Source organism: Muntiacus reevesi, chromosome 18 (assembly GCF_963930625.1).
Source record: "Muntiacus reevesi chromosome 18, mMunRee1.1, whole genome shotgun sequence".
In the NCBI taxonomy this organism is placed as follows: Eukaryota; Metazoa; Chordata; class Mammalia; order Artiodactyla; family Cervidae; genus Muntiacus; species Muntiacus reevesi.
Window position 1 is genome coordinate 51,408,768 of NC_089266.1, and position 17,018 is coordinate 51,425,785.

The following is a 17,018-nucleotide window of genomic DNA, read 5'->3' on the forward strand; positions in this document are numbered from 1 at the left end:
ACTTTCATTTCTAAATCCAACTTCTGTGAACTCCCTGGGGACCATGTCTTTTTTAAATTTATTTATTTTTTTTTATTTTTTATTTTTTTTTATTTTTCAGTGGGTTTTGTCATACATTGATATGAATCAGCCATAGAGTTACATGTATTCTCCATCCCGGTCCCCCATCCCACCTCCCTCTCCACCCGATTCCTCTGGGTCTTCCCAGCCCACCAGGCCTGAGCACTTGACTCTTGCATCCCACTTGGGCTGGTGGTCTGTTTCACCACAGATAATATACATGCTGTTCTTTCGGACCATGTCTTTAAAAACAATAACTGCCATAAGCAGGAGATGGAATTAGAACAAAAGGTAGTCCTTCCTGTCAGAGCCCTTTGCCCAGCCTTAAAAAAGACACCTGGCTTGACTCCTTCCTTACCCACTGACACACCTTTACTAGACTGTTTTTTTACCTGAAGTGCTTTCGTGAGAGCAGATTTTCTGAGCAGCAGTGGCGCTGTCGGTGGTGGGGGTGGAGGCAGAGGGGGAGGCGGGGGAGGAGGGGGAGGAGGGGGAGGAGGACGACTTGCGGGCTGAGCTGGGGAGGGAGGACAAAGAGCTGCGGAGTCTGCAGCGCTGGCTGGAGCACGGGTGGGCACGTCTGGAAGCTTACCACCCATGTGACACGCTTGCCCACAGCTGGGACGCGAGGAATTTTCTGAGATGGCCTGGAAGAAAAAAACTACATTTGGCAACTGAAGAACAGATTTATTTGGTTCTTCTTTATTTATTTGAGCAGTCATCAAAATCATAGCTGCCACGTGTTGAATGTCTTCTCTGTACACCACGTGCGCTACAATATTTTCTCATTTGTCACAAGCTCGTTCACTCATTCATCTATTTGTTCTGTCTGTGCTATATGCCAGGCACTTGGCTACAGCCTGAGTCCTGTCTGTCTCCCCATCCAGCTGACAGTCCGCTGAGGAAGACAGACCTCAAAGATACACAAAACACATTCGAAATAAGAGTCAAGGCTTCCCTGATGGCTCAGTGGTAAAGAATCTGCCTGCCAATGCAGGAGACACAGGTTTGATCCCCGATCCGGGAAGATCCCACATACCCTGGAGCGATTAAGCTTCTGTGCCACAACAATTGAGCCCGTGCTCTAAAGTCTGGGAGACGCAACTACTGAGCCTGTGAACCCCAGAGCTTGTGTTTGCAAGGAGAGAAGCTATTGCAATGAGAACTGTATGCACCACACCTAGAAAGTAGCCCCTGCTCACTGCAACTAGAGAAAAAGTCCTCGCAGCAATGAAGATCCAGCACAGTCATAATAATTATTTAAAAAGAGAAAAATAAGAGCCATGAAGTGTAAAGTGAGCATGAATAGCTATTTAGTCATTATCTCAAGGATGAATTTAGGCTTTTCAAGTGAAGAAAGGATATAAAGATTGAGGGAAGAGAGTTACTGGGAGAGGGAAAAACACTTAATGCAGCCAAGAATACAGTCTATTCAAGGAACTGATAGGAAAAAAAAGTCAAAGGTTGCAACATGACTCTTATGGGTTGCATTGTCTTCCCCCAACCACAAGTCATATATTGACGCCTGAACCCCTAGAACCTCAATATGTGACTGTATTTGAAGACAGGGCCTTCAAAGAAATGATTAAATTAAAAGGAGCCTTTAGGGGGACTTCTCTGGTGGACCAGTGGCGAAGGCTCCGCACTCCCAATGCAGGGGGCCCGGGTTCAATCCCTGGTCAGGGAACTAGATCCCATATGCCATAACTAAGACCCAGCACAGCTAAATAAATAAATATTAAAAAAAATAATAATAAGGGGGCCATTAGGGTGGGATCTACCCCAGTGTGACTTGTGTCCTTACATAAAGACAAAACTTGAACACATAAGAGTGACACCAGGGATGCATGGGCACAGAGGAAAGATCATCTAAAGACACAGAAGACAAGCAGAGGAGAGAGGCATTAGAAGCGAACCCTCCAGCACCTTGAGCCTAGACTTGGAGCCTCCACAACTGTGAGAAAACAAATTTGTTGCATAAGCCACTCAGTCTGTGCTACTTTGTCATGGCAGCCCTAGCAAATGAATACAATAACCCTTGGAAGTAAGAGGGCATAATAATTCCTAGAGGCTGCTATAACAAAGTATCACAAAGTTGGTAGTTTACAACAGAGAAAAGTCATTCTCTCCCACTCCTGGAGGTTGGTAGCCCAAAATCAAGGCGTGCATTCCTTCTCAAGGCTCTAGAGAAGAATCTGTTTCTGGTCTCTTCCAGCTCTATTGGTATGTCTTGGTTTGCAGCCCTATGACCCAAGTCTGATCCTTGGTGGTCCCATTGCTTCTCTTCCCTCTATATATTCTACTGTGCGTGTCTTTTATAAGGACATTCATCACTGGATTGAGGGTCCAACCAGGTAATGAAGTATGATTCCCTCATCTCAAAACCCTTCACTTGATTATCTGTCTACAAAGACCCTGGTAGATAAGATAATATCTACAGGCTTTCAGGGATTAGGACTTGGGCCAACTTTTTGGAGGGCCATCACTCAGCCCACTACAGATGGTATCTTCCCCATTTTATCGATGCAGAAACTAAGGTCCAGGTTGTAGGGTGATTTGCCTTTTCTCTTTAGGCTAGATCACCTTGAGGTACAAATTCTGGGTTAGGGGTATAGTCCCAGAAGTGTCTCTCCAAATCAATGAGCACAATGTTTATTCTTTGTTTTAGACACTGAGAATAGGGGGTCTTGCTTAGGGGAGTTTGGAGAAAGTGGATATCTATAGTTTTTTACCTGCCTGTCTCAGTCAAGAAGTTAGAAACCACACTGAATATTTAAAAGAGGGGATAGGAACTTCCCTGGCAGCCTAGTGTTTAAGACTTTTGCCTTCCAATGCAGGGGGTATGAGTTCGATCCCTGGTCAGTGAATTAAGGTTCTACATGCCTCAGGGTGCAGTCAAAAATTTAAAAAAAAAAAAAAATTTTTTTTTTTGAAGAGGGAACATGTAATATGGGGAGTTGGTTATACCACTATACTATGGAAGGGCTGAGAAGTACAGAAGGGACAGTGAGACAGCCAAGTCATTAGCGACAGCAAAAGCCATGAACACTCTGAGGCTGGAAGGTCAAAGGAACAGGCAGTGTAACCAGACCTCCGGAGCTAGGTTAACTCAGAGCATCTAGAAGCATGGTGGACTTGACCTAGTGGGAGAGGGACTGAGGCAGGCAATGGCACCCATTGGTGGAGAAACTGCCCAACACAGAGAACAAAGGGGAAAAATACCCCATCTTCTTCGCCTGTCTTCCTTGGGTCGGGAAGATCCCCTGGAGAAGAAATGGCTACCCAGTCCAGTATTCTTGCCTGGGAAATTTCATGGAAAGACGAGCCTGGTGGGCTTCAGTCCATAGGGTCACAAAGAATTGGACACGACTGAGTCACACACACACACACACACACACACACACATACACACACACACACATACACACATGTGTATGTGGCACTAGTGGTAAAGAACCTGTCTGCCAATGGAGGAGATGTAAGAGACGTGAGTTCGATCTCTGGGTTGGGAAGATCCCCTGGAGGAAGACATGGTGACCCATCCTATTCCAATATTCTTGCCTGGAGAATCCCATGGACAGGGGAGCCTGGTGGGCGATAGTCCAGGGGCTACAAAGAGTTGGAGATGACTGAGCAAATAACACTTTCACTTTTCTCGCTCCTTCTAGCCTCTCTTCAGTGTTTCCCATGAGTGCACACCGGGAGCCAGGTGACATGGAGCTTAGGCAACGGCGCCTGCAGGGGTCAGCCCCCCCCGCAATGCAGAGCAGAACCTCTGCAGTTTAAGGAAGAAATCTGACAGCAAAGATGCCCAGAACTAGCACGAGCCTTTAGCCACTCCTTCTAATGAAAACACGCTGGGGTTCCAATGCAGGACTAGCCCATCCCTCCTTACCTAATTCTGGCTTTGTTTTCATTTGATAATACTAACCTTCAGTGCTTCCTGAAGCTTGCATACTTCATCTTCCAAAATGCAAAACCGTTGTTTTAGACTACGAAGTTCTTGGTGGCAGAGACGGGATGGAAAGATGGTGTTTTTTAATACTTCTAAACTCTGAAATTCACAAATAAAGAAGTCTGACTCCACTGAGCAATATGATAAGGACAATATGATAAAGAAGATGCTATAATGTATGAAATGAAGGCAACAACAAGGACCTACTGTATAGCACAGGAAACTATAATCAATATCTCTTAATAATCTATAATGGAAAATAATGTGAAAAAGAATATATATGTGTGTGTAACTGAATCACTTTGCTGTACACCTAAAACTAACACAACATTGTAAATCAACTATATTTCAATATAAAAATTTTATTTAAAAAAGTGAAGACAGACATAACCACCTAACTTCATATAATGTGAGCTAAGCTTGAGTGTCTACTGACCTGAGCACACACATGTAAACACACATACTAAGTGTGTAGAAAAACCATAATGCTGAAAAAATGTATGTCAAATCCATACCTGGATCATGTAGCTCTGGCACGTGCTGTATATAGACCATACTCTATTTGTCCAAAGCTTTATTGCATTTTTAAAACTGGGAAATCTGAAGTTCCAGGAGAGTCTTAGCCAGCTTCTGCTAACGGGTGTATCTGTTGAAGGAATAACCGCTCTGTAGGAAAGACAAAATCAAACAAAGTGAAAACTCCTGAGTTGGAATTAACAGGCTCTAATTAAATAATTCTTAGTTTAGAACCTAAGAGCGGAGAAGGCAATGGCACCCCACTCTAGTACTCTTGCCTGGAGAATCCCATGGACAGAGGAGCCTGGTAGGCTGCAGTCCATGGGGTCGCTAAGAGTCGGACACGACTGAGCAACTTCACTTTCACTTTTCACTTTCACGTGCTGGAGAAGGAAATGGCAACCCACTCCAGTGTTCTTGCCTGGAGAATCCCAGGGATGGGGGAGCCTGGTGGGCTGCCGTCTATGGGGTCGCACAGAGTCGGACACGACTGAAGCGACTTAGCAGCAGCAGCAGCAGCAGCACCTAAGAGTTGATGCTTTTGAATTGCAGTGTTCAAGAAGAAGACTCTTGAGAGTCCCTTGGACTGCAAGGAGATCCAACCAGTCCATCCTAAAGGAAATCAGTCCTGAATATTCATTGGAAGGACTGATGTTGAAGCTTAAACTCCAATACTTTGGCCACCTGATGCAAAGAACCGACTCACTGGAAAAGACCCGGATGCTGGGGAAGATTGAGGGCGGGAGGAGAAGGGGATGACAGAGGATGAGATGGTGAGATGGTATCACCGACTTGATGTACATGAGTTTAAGCAAGCTCTGGGAGTTGGTGATGGACAGGGAAGCCTGGCATGCAGCAGTCCATGGGGTCACAAAGAGTTGGACATGACTGAATGACTGCACTGAACTGAATTGAATTAAATAGCAAGCTAGTTTTATAGTATGACTGAGAGGCAGATACTACCAAAAGCCAAATTCTTCATTTACTTCTGGAATTCCCAGTTTGACTTGTATAACAAATATTTATTGAGTAAATAAATAATAATAAATCAAATAACACACTAAATAAATATGTGTCAGAGATTCAGTAATGAACAAAATAGATAAAAATCCTGCCTTCATAGGATTTACAAAGAGGGCTAAATGAAAAATATATGTAAGCTACTTGATGTTATGTGGTAGCCTGGATGGGAGGGGATTGTGAGGGAGAATGGATACATGTGTATGTATGGCTGTGTCCCTTCACTGTTCACCCAAAGCAATCAGAACATTGCTATTTCACTATATCTGAATACAAAACATAAAGTTTAAAAGAAAATAAATCTATGTGGATTGTTAGGTAGTGAACATCCATAACTGGGTATTGTTTTTGCTTTGACTCCATCCCTTCATTCTTTCTGGAGCTATTTCTCCACTGATCTCCAGTAGCATATTGGGCACCTACTGACCTGGGGAGTTCATCTTTCAGTGTCCTATCTTTTTGCCTTTTCATACTGTTTATTGGGTTCTCAAGGCAAGAATACTGAAGTGGTTTGCCACTCCTTTCCCCAGAACAATATTGCATAGGGACCAGGAATGTTAGATCCATGAATCAAGGTAAATTAGAAGTGGTCAAACAGGAGATGGCAAGAGTGAACATCGACATTTTGGGAATCAGGAAAATAAAATGGACTGGAATGGGTGAATTTAACTCAGATGACCACTATATCTACTTCTGTGGGCAAGATTCCCTTAGAAGAAATGGAGTAGCCCTCACAGTCAACAAAAGAGTCTGAAATGCAGTACTTGGGTGCAATCTTAAAAACGACAGAATAATCTGTTTGATTTCAAGGCAAACCATTCACTATCACAGTAATCCAAGTCTATGCCCTAACCAGTAACGCTGAAGAAGCTGAAGTTGAATGGTTCTATGAAGATCTGCAAGACCTTCTAGAAAAAACACATGCAAAAGATGTCCTCTTCATTACAGGGGACTGGAATGCAAAAGTATGCAGTCAAGAGAAACCTGGAGTAACAGGCAAACCTGGCCGCGGAGTACAAAATGAAACAGGGCAAAGGCTAACAGAGTTTTGCCAAGAGAACATACTGGTCATAGCAAACACACTCTTCCAACAACACAAGAGAAAACTCTACACATGGACATCACCAGATGATCAATACCAAAATCAGGTTGATTATATTCTTTGCAGCCAAAGATGGAGAAGCTCTATACAGTCAGCAAAAACATGACCAGGAGCTGACTGTGGTCAGATTATTGCCAAATTCAGACTTAAATTGAAGAAAGTAGGAAAAACCACGACACCTTTCAGGTATAACCTAAATTATATCCCTTATGATTATACAGTGGAGGTGACAAATAGATTCAAGGGATTAGATCCAATAGACAGAGTACCTGAAGAACTATAGAAGGAGGTTTGTGACATTGTACTGGGGACAGCGATCAAGTCCATATCCAAGAAAAAAAAATGCAAAAAGGCAAAATGGCTATCTGAGGAGGCCTTAAAATAGCTGAGAAAAGAAGAGAAGCAAAAGGCAAAGGAGAAAAGGAAAGATATACCCATTTGAATGCAGAGTTCCAAAGAATAGCAAGGAGAGATAAGAAAGCCTTCCTCAGTGATCAATGCAAAGAAACAGAGGAAAACAATAGAATGGGAAAGACTAGAGATCTCCTCAAGAAAATTGGAGATACCAAGGGAACATTTCATGCAAAGATGGGCACAATAAAGGACAGAAATGGTATGGACCTAACAGAAGCTGAAGATACTAGAAGAGGAAACAAGAATACAGAGAAAAACTGTACAAAAAAGATCTTCATGACCCAGATAACCATGATGCTATCATGGTGTGATCACTCACCTAGAGCCAGACATCCTGGAATGTGAAGTCAAGTGGGCCTTAGGAGGCATCACTATGGACAAAGGTAGCGGAGGCAATGGAATTCCAGCTGAGCAATTTCACATCCTAAAAGATGATACTGTGAAAGTGCTGCACTCAATATGCCAGAGAATTTGGAAAACTCAGCAGTGGCCACAGGACTGGAAAAGGTCAGTTTTCATTCCAATCCAAAGAAAGGCAGTGCCAAAGAATGCTCAAATTACCGCACAGTTGCACTCATCTCGCACTAGCAAAGTAATGCTCAAAATTCTCCAAGCCAGGCTTCAACAGTACGTGAACCGTGAACTTCCGGATATTCAAGCTGGATTTAGAAAAGACAGAGGAACAAGAGATCAAATTGCTAACAGCCATTGGATCATCAAAAAAGCATCAAAAAACCAAGAGAGTTCCAGGAAAACATCTACTTCTGCTTTATTGACTATGCCAAAACCTTTGACTGAGTGGATCACAACAAACTGCAAAATTCTTCAAGAGATGGAAATATTGGACCACATTACCTTCCTCCTGAGAAATCTGTATGCAGATCAGGAAGCAACAGTTAGAACTGGACATGGAACAACAGACTGGTTCCAAATCGGGAAAGGGGTACGACAAGGCTATATATTGTCACCCTGCTTATTTAACGTATATGCAGAGTACATCATGCAAAATGCTGGGCTAGATGAAGCACAAGCTGGAATCAAGATTGCTGGGTAAAATATAAATAATCTCAGATACATAGATGATACCACCCTTATGGCAGAAAGCAAAAAAGAACTAAAAAGCCTCTTGATGAAAGTGAAAGAGGAGAGTGAAAAAGTTTGCTTAAAACTCAACATTCAGAAAACTAAGATCATGACATCTGGTCCCATCACTTCATGCAAATAGATGGGGAAACAATGGAAACAGTGACATACTTTATTTTTGGGGGCTCCAAAATCACTGCAAATGGTGACTGCAGCTGTGAAATTAAAAGACGCCTGCAATTTGGAAGAGAAGTTACGACCAACCTAGATAGCATGCCAAAAAGCAGAGACATTACTTTGCCAGCAAAGGTCTATGTAGTCAAAACTATGGCTTTACCAGTAGTCGTGTACGGATGTGAGAGTTGGAGTATAAAGAAAGCTGAGTTGCAAAGAATTGATGCTTCTGAACTGTGGTGTTGGAGAAGACTCTTGAGAGTCCCTGGACTGCAAGGAGATCCAACCAGTCCATCCTAAAGGAAATCAGTCCTGAATATTCATTGGAAGGACTGATACTGAAGCTGAAGCTAACGCTCCTATACTTTGGCCTCCTGATGCGAAGAACTGACTCATTGGAAAAGACCCTGATGCTGGGAAGGACTGAAGGCAGGAGGAGAAGGGGACAACATAGGATGAGATGGTTGGATGGCATCACTGACTCAATGTACATGAGTTTGAGCAAGCTCTGGGAGTTGGTGATGGACAGGGAGGCCTGGCGTGGGGCAGTTCAGGGGGTCACAAAGAGTCAGGCACGAGTGAGTAACTGAACTGAATTCAGGCAGTGAACAGATGCTAAGGAGAAAAAGATAAAGCAAGATAGCAGGAATGTGAAAAGTTGCCTGGAGGTGAACATTTCAATAGAGTAATGACAGAATGTCTCACTGAGAAGGTGGCTTTTGAGAGCAAACCTCAATGGAATAAACTAGCAAAGCAAATATTGGGGAAAAGAACATTTCAGACAAGGGCAACAGTAAGTGCAAAGGCCCTGGGGTGGGTGCCTGTCTGAGGTGTTTGAAGAGTAGCAAGGAGGATGGATGACTAGGGTAGAAAGAAGGAGGGAAGAGGACTAATGGATAAGTGAAGCAGACCATAAAGGCCTTGTGGATCATACAAAGAACTTCCATTGTAGAAGACCAATATGACATGATTTTAGTAGGCTCACTTTGAATGCTGTGTTGAAATACACTGCAGAGGCGGTAAGGGCAGAATAGGAGGGCCAGTTGGGGGACTTGCAACATTCAGGAGAGAGAGGAGTCAAGGATGGTATCATGGTTACTGGCTTTTTGAGTCTGTTTGTTTCAAAATTTTTTCTGTAAATAGACCTTTAAAAACAAAATGTGTGAAGTTTGTTATTGTGAAAACTACCACCCTAGAGTTCTTAGACCTCAGAGTCTCTTTTAATAACACATTTAAGCCCTGAGTCCCAGAGAATAAATGACCAAACGTTACCAAAATGAAGGTTTAAGTTCCAGCTGTATATTCCTCTTTCATCACTTAGTTACCAGATTTATACAATTGAGGAGGAAAGTAGAAAATAGTTACTGTGCAGAGCCAGCTCACTAGAAAAGACCCTGATGCTGGGAAAGATTGAGGGCAGGAGGAGAAGGGGACGACAGAGGATAAGATGGCTGGATGGCATCACCTACCTACTCAGTGGACATCAGTTTGAGCAAACTCCGGAAGATAGTGAAGGACTTAGCAACTGATCAACAACAAAACCTTAAACACAATTACTTGAGATTTTTCACTTCGTTTGAAATTAAAAAAAAAAAAAAAATTAATTAATTTTATTTTTTTGGCTGCACCAGGTCTTACTTGCAGCACACAGGATCTTCGCTCTTCCTCGCAGTTTGTGGGTTCTTTAGTTGCGACCTGTGAACTCTCAGTTGCTGCATGTGGGATCTAGTTCCCAGAACAGGGATTGAATCTGGGCCCCTGGAGTCCTAGCCACTGGGCCACTGGGGGAGTCCCTTGTTTGAACTCTTAAACTATGGTTGCCACATGAAAATCAGGACGCTCAGCTAAAATTTAATTTCAGATAAAGAATGAATAAGTACTAAAAAATATTTTTTTTAGTGTATTTCAAATGCTGCATGGACAACACACAAAAAATCATTCATTGGTTATCTGAAATTCAAATTAAGTGGCATTCTGTATTTTTCATTGATATATCTGATAACTTGTTTCCAAACTGATCAGATTTTTAACATTTTCTCTGTTCCACATTATGCCTTACCTTTCTGGTGAGGGTGGTGGAGGAGGAGGTGTAACTAGGTTAGACTGAAAGTGAGAGGCTTCTTTTCTTTTGAATAATCTTTTCGCTTTGGCTTTTAGCTTTCTTCTTCGCTGCTTGAATTTGGGCATGGTTTCTGTAGAGACAATGTTTACATTTTTTATTGAAGAATACTCCACAGAAAAAAAGACAACTTTTGACTGTATAGGTCAATGCATTATCACAAAATGAACACATCTTTGTAACCACCATCTTGGTTAGCAAACAGGCCAGCAACCCAGAAGTCCGCCTGAAGCAGGAGATAGAGGGACCCTGAGCTGAGCAGCTGGACTCTGCCCCCTGTAGACAGATATTACTTTTCTTTTCTTTTTGGCTGCACTGGGTGTTTGTTGTGGCACACGGGGGGCTTCTCTAGTTGCAGCAAGCAGGCTTAGTTGCCCTGCAGCATGTGAGATCTTAGTTCCCCAACCAGGGACTGAACCTGTGCGCCTTGTATTAGAAGACAGATTCTCAACTACTGGATCACCAGGGAAGTCCTGACAGATGTTTCAAAAATAAAGATAATGGCAGGAGCAAGGATGAGTTGAGTCCTGTTTAGATAAAAGATAAAGAGACCACATATTTCTCATTCTTGAGGTCAAGGAGGCTCCTAAGCTATGCATGTGCAGAAAAAATCCTCAGGGGGAGGGGAGCCAGACCATATTATGTTCTGTAATACAGTAAAGCACTCAGTCCAAACGTGTAACTTCTCAGAGGCTCTTGCACCGGAACCCATTTTGGCTAAATGATGCACACGCATACGAGGGCGGGCCCTGGTGGTGGTGTTCAGTCGCTAAGTTGTATCCAACTCTGCGACCCCATGGACTACAGCATGCCGGGGATCCCTGTCCTTCACTATCTCCTGCAGTTTACTCAAACTCATGTCCATTGAGTCAGTCATCCATCCAACCATCTCATCCTCTGTCTCCCCCTTCTCCTCCTGTCCTCAATCTTTCCCAGCCATCAGGGTCTTTTCCAATGAAGGGAGGGCCCTGAGCCAGACTAAATAGTGACTCAAAGTCAAAGCAAGATGATTGGCCAGAGGACATCAGGAAGAACTGACCCTGGATAAGTAATATAATCTACCTCGAAAGTGTGCAGCTTTCTCTCTCTCTGAGCCTGCCTGTGCTTTCTCTGCAAGTATCTTCTCTCCTAATAAGCACGTTACTTGTCTCACTGCTTTTCACCTTTTTGCTGAAATCTTTCTTCAAAGAAGACAAGTGCCAGGGTGAGCGCTGCGACCCAGGTTCAGTCCTTGTCAGGGAACTGAGGTCCCACTTCAAGTCATCATAGGCTGTGGCAACCTCACAGCCACCTGAGACCATCCTGAACTGGGGGAAAATTTAAACTCAGATTTAAACTATCTCTAAAAATACCTTGGCTTGGGCATTATGTTACTCTAATTTTGTTCTGGTTTTGTTTTGCTATTCTTTGTTCAGTCAAGTAAATTTCTCTTTCTTCATAATGAAATCAAGCAGGACCTTGCAGGGTCTTCCCAATGCAAAAGGCCTTTTTTGTCTCCTTTTGTCTTGTTGGTAGAAAAAAGGCTTCAGTCTCCTAGATGTCCCTCAAGTTCCAAAGAGCAGACTCAAACAGCTACTAGTTAGAGAAGTGAGGGAATGCAGAATCAAAGTAAAAGCAGTCAAGCAAAAATAGTAATAAGAGCTCAGACAATAGTTGAGAGATAAAACAGTCACAAAACTAATTCTTCCTCATGGGATATATATAACAACCGATACATATCTTTGTGTTGTCTTGCAGAGACTAAGGACACCCCTGCACCCCGCCAACTCAGGTGAAAGATGGTGACTATATGCTGACCACAAACACTTAGACCCCAGATTGGTTAGAACCATAAATGCTGATGATTAAGATTCCCTAAACATCACCTTGTTACCTTACCACCAAGCAAACAGAAGAAAGTCCACCAGCTGAGCAGGCACCCTATGACCCTCAGCCCTAATGTTGCCTTTACAAATCTTTGCCTGCGTTTCCCTGGAGGTCCAGTAGTTAAAGACTTTGCATTGCAGAGTGTGCAGTTTTGTTCCCTGGTCAGGGAATTCCCACATGCCGTGTGCAGTAAGACAAAAAAAAAAAAAAAAAAAATTTCCCGCCTGAAAGCCAGTGAGGAGTTCAGATCTTTTGAGCATTAGCTGCCCTTTCTCCTTGTTTGGTATCCTGCAATGAACACTGTTAGTTTCCTTTACCACAATGCAGGGTCAGTTGATGAGCTGCGCTCTGAGTTGGGCAAACGGATCTGAATTTGGGTTTGGTAACAATAACAGAGGAGAGGAGACGGCAATAGTTGGGTAGTGTCAGTTTTTAAAAGGAAGTAGATTTCTTTGCTAGTAACATTTACTGAGCATCCATTGAACTTGGTGGAGTCGGTAGTGAAAGCAAAACAAAACTAACCTTTTTATTGGATGCCCATGTACTTTTAGGCACCTTCACATACACTTTTTCAGTGAATCTTCATTGTTGTGCAAGGTATTTTCCCTGAGTAAGAGAATTTTCATTACCATTTAGATCAGCATAAATCGAGGCATAGCAAGATGAAATGATTTATCCAATGGAATGCACTAAAGCATTAAGTTCAAATCTGTAAGTCTCCAAAGACCATGTTCGTCCTAATACGCTGTGATGCAGTAGTAGAATAGGTGATATACAAGATAATAACAACTACCCCAAATCTAAGATATGGGTGTTTCAAAACATTTAACACTTTTATATACTCACTATATTGATATCGGTGAGTGTTATCCCCGGTGGCTCAATGGTAAAGAATCTGCCTGCCGTGCTTGAGATGCAGATTCGATTCCCTGAGTCAGAAGATCCCCTGGAGGAGGGCATGGCAACCCACTCCAGTATTCTTGCCTGGAGAATCCCACGGACAGAGGAGCCTGGCGGGCTGCAGTCCGTGGGGTCACCGAGTTAGATACAACTTAGGTGACTTCTCAGCACAGCATATTGATATCGAGGGGCGAAAGAGGGGTGGGAGATGAATTGAGAGATTGGGATTGACATATATACATTACTATGCATAAAACTGATAACTAGTGAGAACTCGAGTTACTCTAAAGGAACTCTACTCAAAGCTCTGTGGTTACCTAAATGGGAAGGAAATCCAAAAACAGGGGATCTATGTATATGTATAGCTGATTCACTTTGCTGTAGCAGACAGTAAGACAACATTGTAAAACAACTATGCTGCAAAGTAATTAAATAAAAAAAATAAACACTAACTAGTATATTCAGATTTTAATTCAAATCCTTTTCTGAAGAAAATTAAGTCAGAGCTGGCTTGATGTGAAGAAGGGCTTCGCTGGTTTTAGTTGTTGCTACCTGAGGAACAAAGATGTCCTTATTCAAGCAGCAGAACTAAAAATGGTCTCAAGGGCTGGGCCTCCTTCTCTTCAAACTTACATTTGAATAGGAACAATTGGTCTTTAAAATACACATTCATTCCACATTTGTTCACCCTGTAACCCTCCAATACTTGGTATGCAGCGCTAGGCTTGCTAAACTCTCAGATTCCAAGGACTGAAGAACCTCCCCCAGCCCCACTGTGGGTATTCAAGACCAAGAAAGGCTTTAGCTCCAAGAACGTCGGACTTACGGAGGCCACCCTTCATGGCAATGGGTGACAGAGTGTGTATCAACAACCATTATAGGAATAAAGGTACTTGACAGTATCTTATTTAACTAATTGCCAGGCCTCAGACTAACAATATTTTTCTTAATTGTTCTTAAAGGCGTGGGAGACATACCTCAAGATAGCTGGTTCCACATTTATTATCACTTTTCCTTTCCACTGAAGTAATGAAGGAAGGCTAAACAGGGATTATTAAACACAAGGGATGTCTAAAAGATTGATTAAAAAAAAAAACGTAAAGCAAAAATACTCTGGATGAAGATACTTAGGAAAGCCTTAGGAAGCAACAAAAAACTTATGGTTGCTAGAAAAGAAGTTAAACCTCATCAAATCCATGGCCAAGACTATTTTATGAAGAAACCTCTATCCGAAGCAGAGTTCACTGACTGGGATTCCCCTGAATCTGAGATTTCCATAGTAACCGCCCCGCACAGTTTTTCAGCCTTCCTTCACAGCACTCCCTCCTCTGCTCCTGTTCCCTCTCTCGCTTTGAAGTCTTTTGTTAGGGATCTAACTGACAAAGAGAACTTGCCTCCTGCTTCCCCTTTTCCTATATTCACCAACCCTCAGTTATGAAAACAGACTTTAAAAGGAGCTGGACATTCTGGTTAGACTCGGTGGATTGACTTCTCTACCTCAACCTGTGTTCCAATGATGTGTTGGGATGGTACTCACTGTTACATTTTTAGGAAGCCTGTAGGCCAGTTGTTAAATCTACCATATAAATTAAATAAACTTATAATTATGTAATTTAGATTTCAAAAGGTATTTATAAGTATATAAAACTCAGCATTTCATAAAGGTTTTACTAATATGTATGCTCTTAAAGTTTTTTTTAACTTATTTTATCTATATAGTGAAAATGCTTTAGATATATTACTGCTCATTTCCTCCCAATGCCACATTCAAGGACTTCACATTGGAAACTTAGAAACTGGCCATGATAGGAGAATTTATACCATGGCTATTACAAAACACTACAAATTTGGGAATCCCCTGGCATCCCAGTGGTTAGGATTCCACATTTCCACTGTAGGGAGCATGGCTTTAATACCTGGTAGGGGAACTAAGATCCCTCAAGCTTCAGGGTCAAAAACAAACAAACAAACACAAACCCCTACAAATTACGGCTTGACTTATTATTTTGTTCACTGTTAAGAAAGTGATGAGGACCTCCCTGGCAGTCCAGTGGTTAAGACTCTGTGCTTCCAATGCAGGGGGTATGGGTTTGACGCCTGGTCAGGGAACTAAGATCCCACATGCTGTGCAACATGGCCAATAAATAAATAAATAAAGGAGTAAAAAAGGTGACAAAAAATGTTAATAGGGCAGATTAAACTTAAGAGTATATCTTGTCTGTAGTCATTACATTTTGAACAGCAGAAAAATTGAGGAGTATTACTCCAGTATTTGAAAATGATTATTTATCAGAAATTGCTTACTGAAATGAAGTTCCAACATAAATCTCTGTGTTTCACGTTTGTCTTACTTCACAGAGTAAATGAAAATATTAACCAAGATTCATATCAGGACTAAGCTTGTTCATAGACTGCAACCATAGGTTGGTTATAAATGAAGTCCATAAAAAAATCAATGAAAAAAAACATTAATAGCATTTTGTGAGAATCAATTGGCTATACAAAATTTATAAGAAAAGGTATTATATATTTTATCATTGTTTATGATAAAATAATTGTTTATCATTGTTTACATCAGTATATATCAGCAAATTTATAATAAAATTGTGCATATATATTTATAAATAATTATTAGCACACTACTGTTCCACTCCCTTCTGAAACATCATGAAAAAGACAGTAAAGGAATAAAAAAGGCATAAACTCATAGGACAAAGAATAGGAACAGATACTCTAATAGAGGATACATCTGAACTAAATCGTGGAAAATGGAACAGTGGTAACTGACTTGGCGGAACAGAGGAAAGCTGAGATTTGACTGGATGGTAGAGAAGTCCACAGGAAACAAGACAAATTCCAGAATTCGGAGAAGTTTCAGACTTGAAAGCACCAAGTCCCTCTGAAGGTTTGGGGTAGGGCTTAATTGATTAATGAAAAGTCTTCATAACGACTAAATAGGTCTTTGACGTCTTCCCTCCAGTCCATGCAGCCAGGTAGTGTCCTGGTTTTCATTTCACGGACAGGTCTGTTCTCTGGAGAAGGTAGAGTTGCTGAATTTGGGTCACCAGGCATAGCAGAGTAATGTCTATGTCACTATTCAGAAGATATGGGATGGTCCTGAACTGAAAAGTGAGACACTCAATTCCCTTCCTCAGCTCAACTCCCCAAATACAAGGCACCCAAGTTTAATTCCTGGCCTCAAAACCCCACACTTCTCCTTCTTCCTGAAGGAGACTAGATTCTTCTCCAGGGAAACTGGCTTTAGCTTGACAATATCCACCTCCGCTATTTTGAGCTGCCAACCAACTATCTTTTTGGTGTCTTCCTTTGACATATAACAGCCAGGGATCATCAATCATTTTAGGAAGAGTCTTAAATATGAAGAACAGAGACCAAAATAAACAGAGAGGGAAATGGAAAGAATGTAGAAAGTAGAAGAAAACTTAAAAAAAACTTCAGAAAAGGATATGGACAAGGATGGGGGAAAGGAGGGAGAGGGTGAGATGAATGGAGACAGTAGCATGGAAGCATATATACTAAGATATGGAAAATACACAGCCGAAGGAATTTGTTGTATGACTCAAGGGACTCAAACCGGGGCTCCGTAACAACCTAGGGGGAAGCGACACATGTACGCCGATGGCTAATTCATGTTGATATATGACAGATATCTAACCAGTATTGTAAAGCAATCATCAATCAATTAAAAATAAATTTTAAAAAGGACCAAGGCCAAAAAAAAAAAAAAAACCGAGATCTTGCATTCTTGAAAAAGGATAAGAAAAAGCTTTTAAAATTAAAAATAGTAG

General features: G+C 41.8%; 1 protein-coding gene across 6 annotated transcripts in view; it reads right to left on the reverse strand.

The window, feature by feature from the left end:
• The window catches only part of PRR11 (proline rich 11), a 32,043-nt gene that overhangs the window by 9,672 nt on the left and 5,353 nt on the right, over positions 1 to 17,018 (reverse strand). For 4 of the 6 annotated variants that reach the window (XM_065910382.1, XM_065910381.1, XM_065910383.1 and 1 more), the window contains 5 exons: positions 12,832 to 12,915; positions 10,384 to 10,516; positions 4,531 to 4,681; positions 3,992 to 4,114; positions 453 to 707 (listed from right to left, as the gene is read on the reverse strand). In XM_065910382.1, the coding sequence (XP_065766454.1) occupies positions 453 to 707; positions 3,992 to 4,114; positions 4,531 to 4,681; positions 10,384 to 10,511 (657 nt within the window). In that variant the 5' untranslated portion in view covers positions 10,512 to 10,516; positions 12,832 to 12,915. The remainder of the gene's footprint in view (positions 1 to 452; positions 708 to 3,991; positions 4,115 to 4,530; positions 4,682 to 10,383; positions 10,517 to 12,831; positions 12,916 to 17,018) is intronic. The other 2 variants (XM_065910386.1, XM_065910385.1) reach the window with 1 other exon arrangement.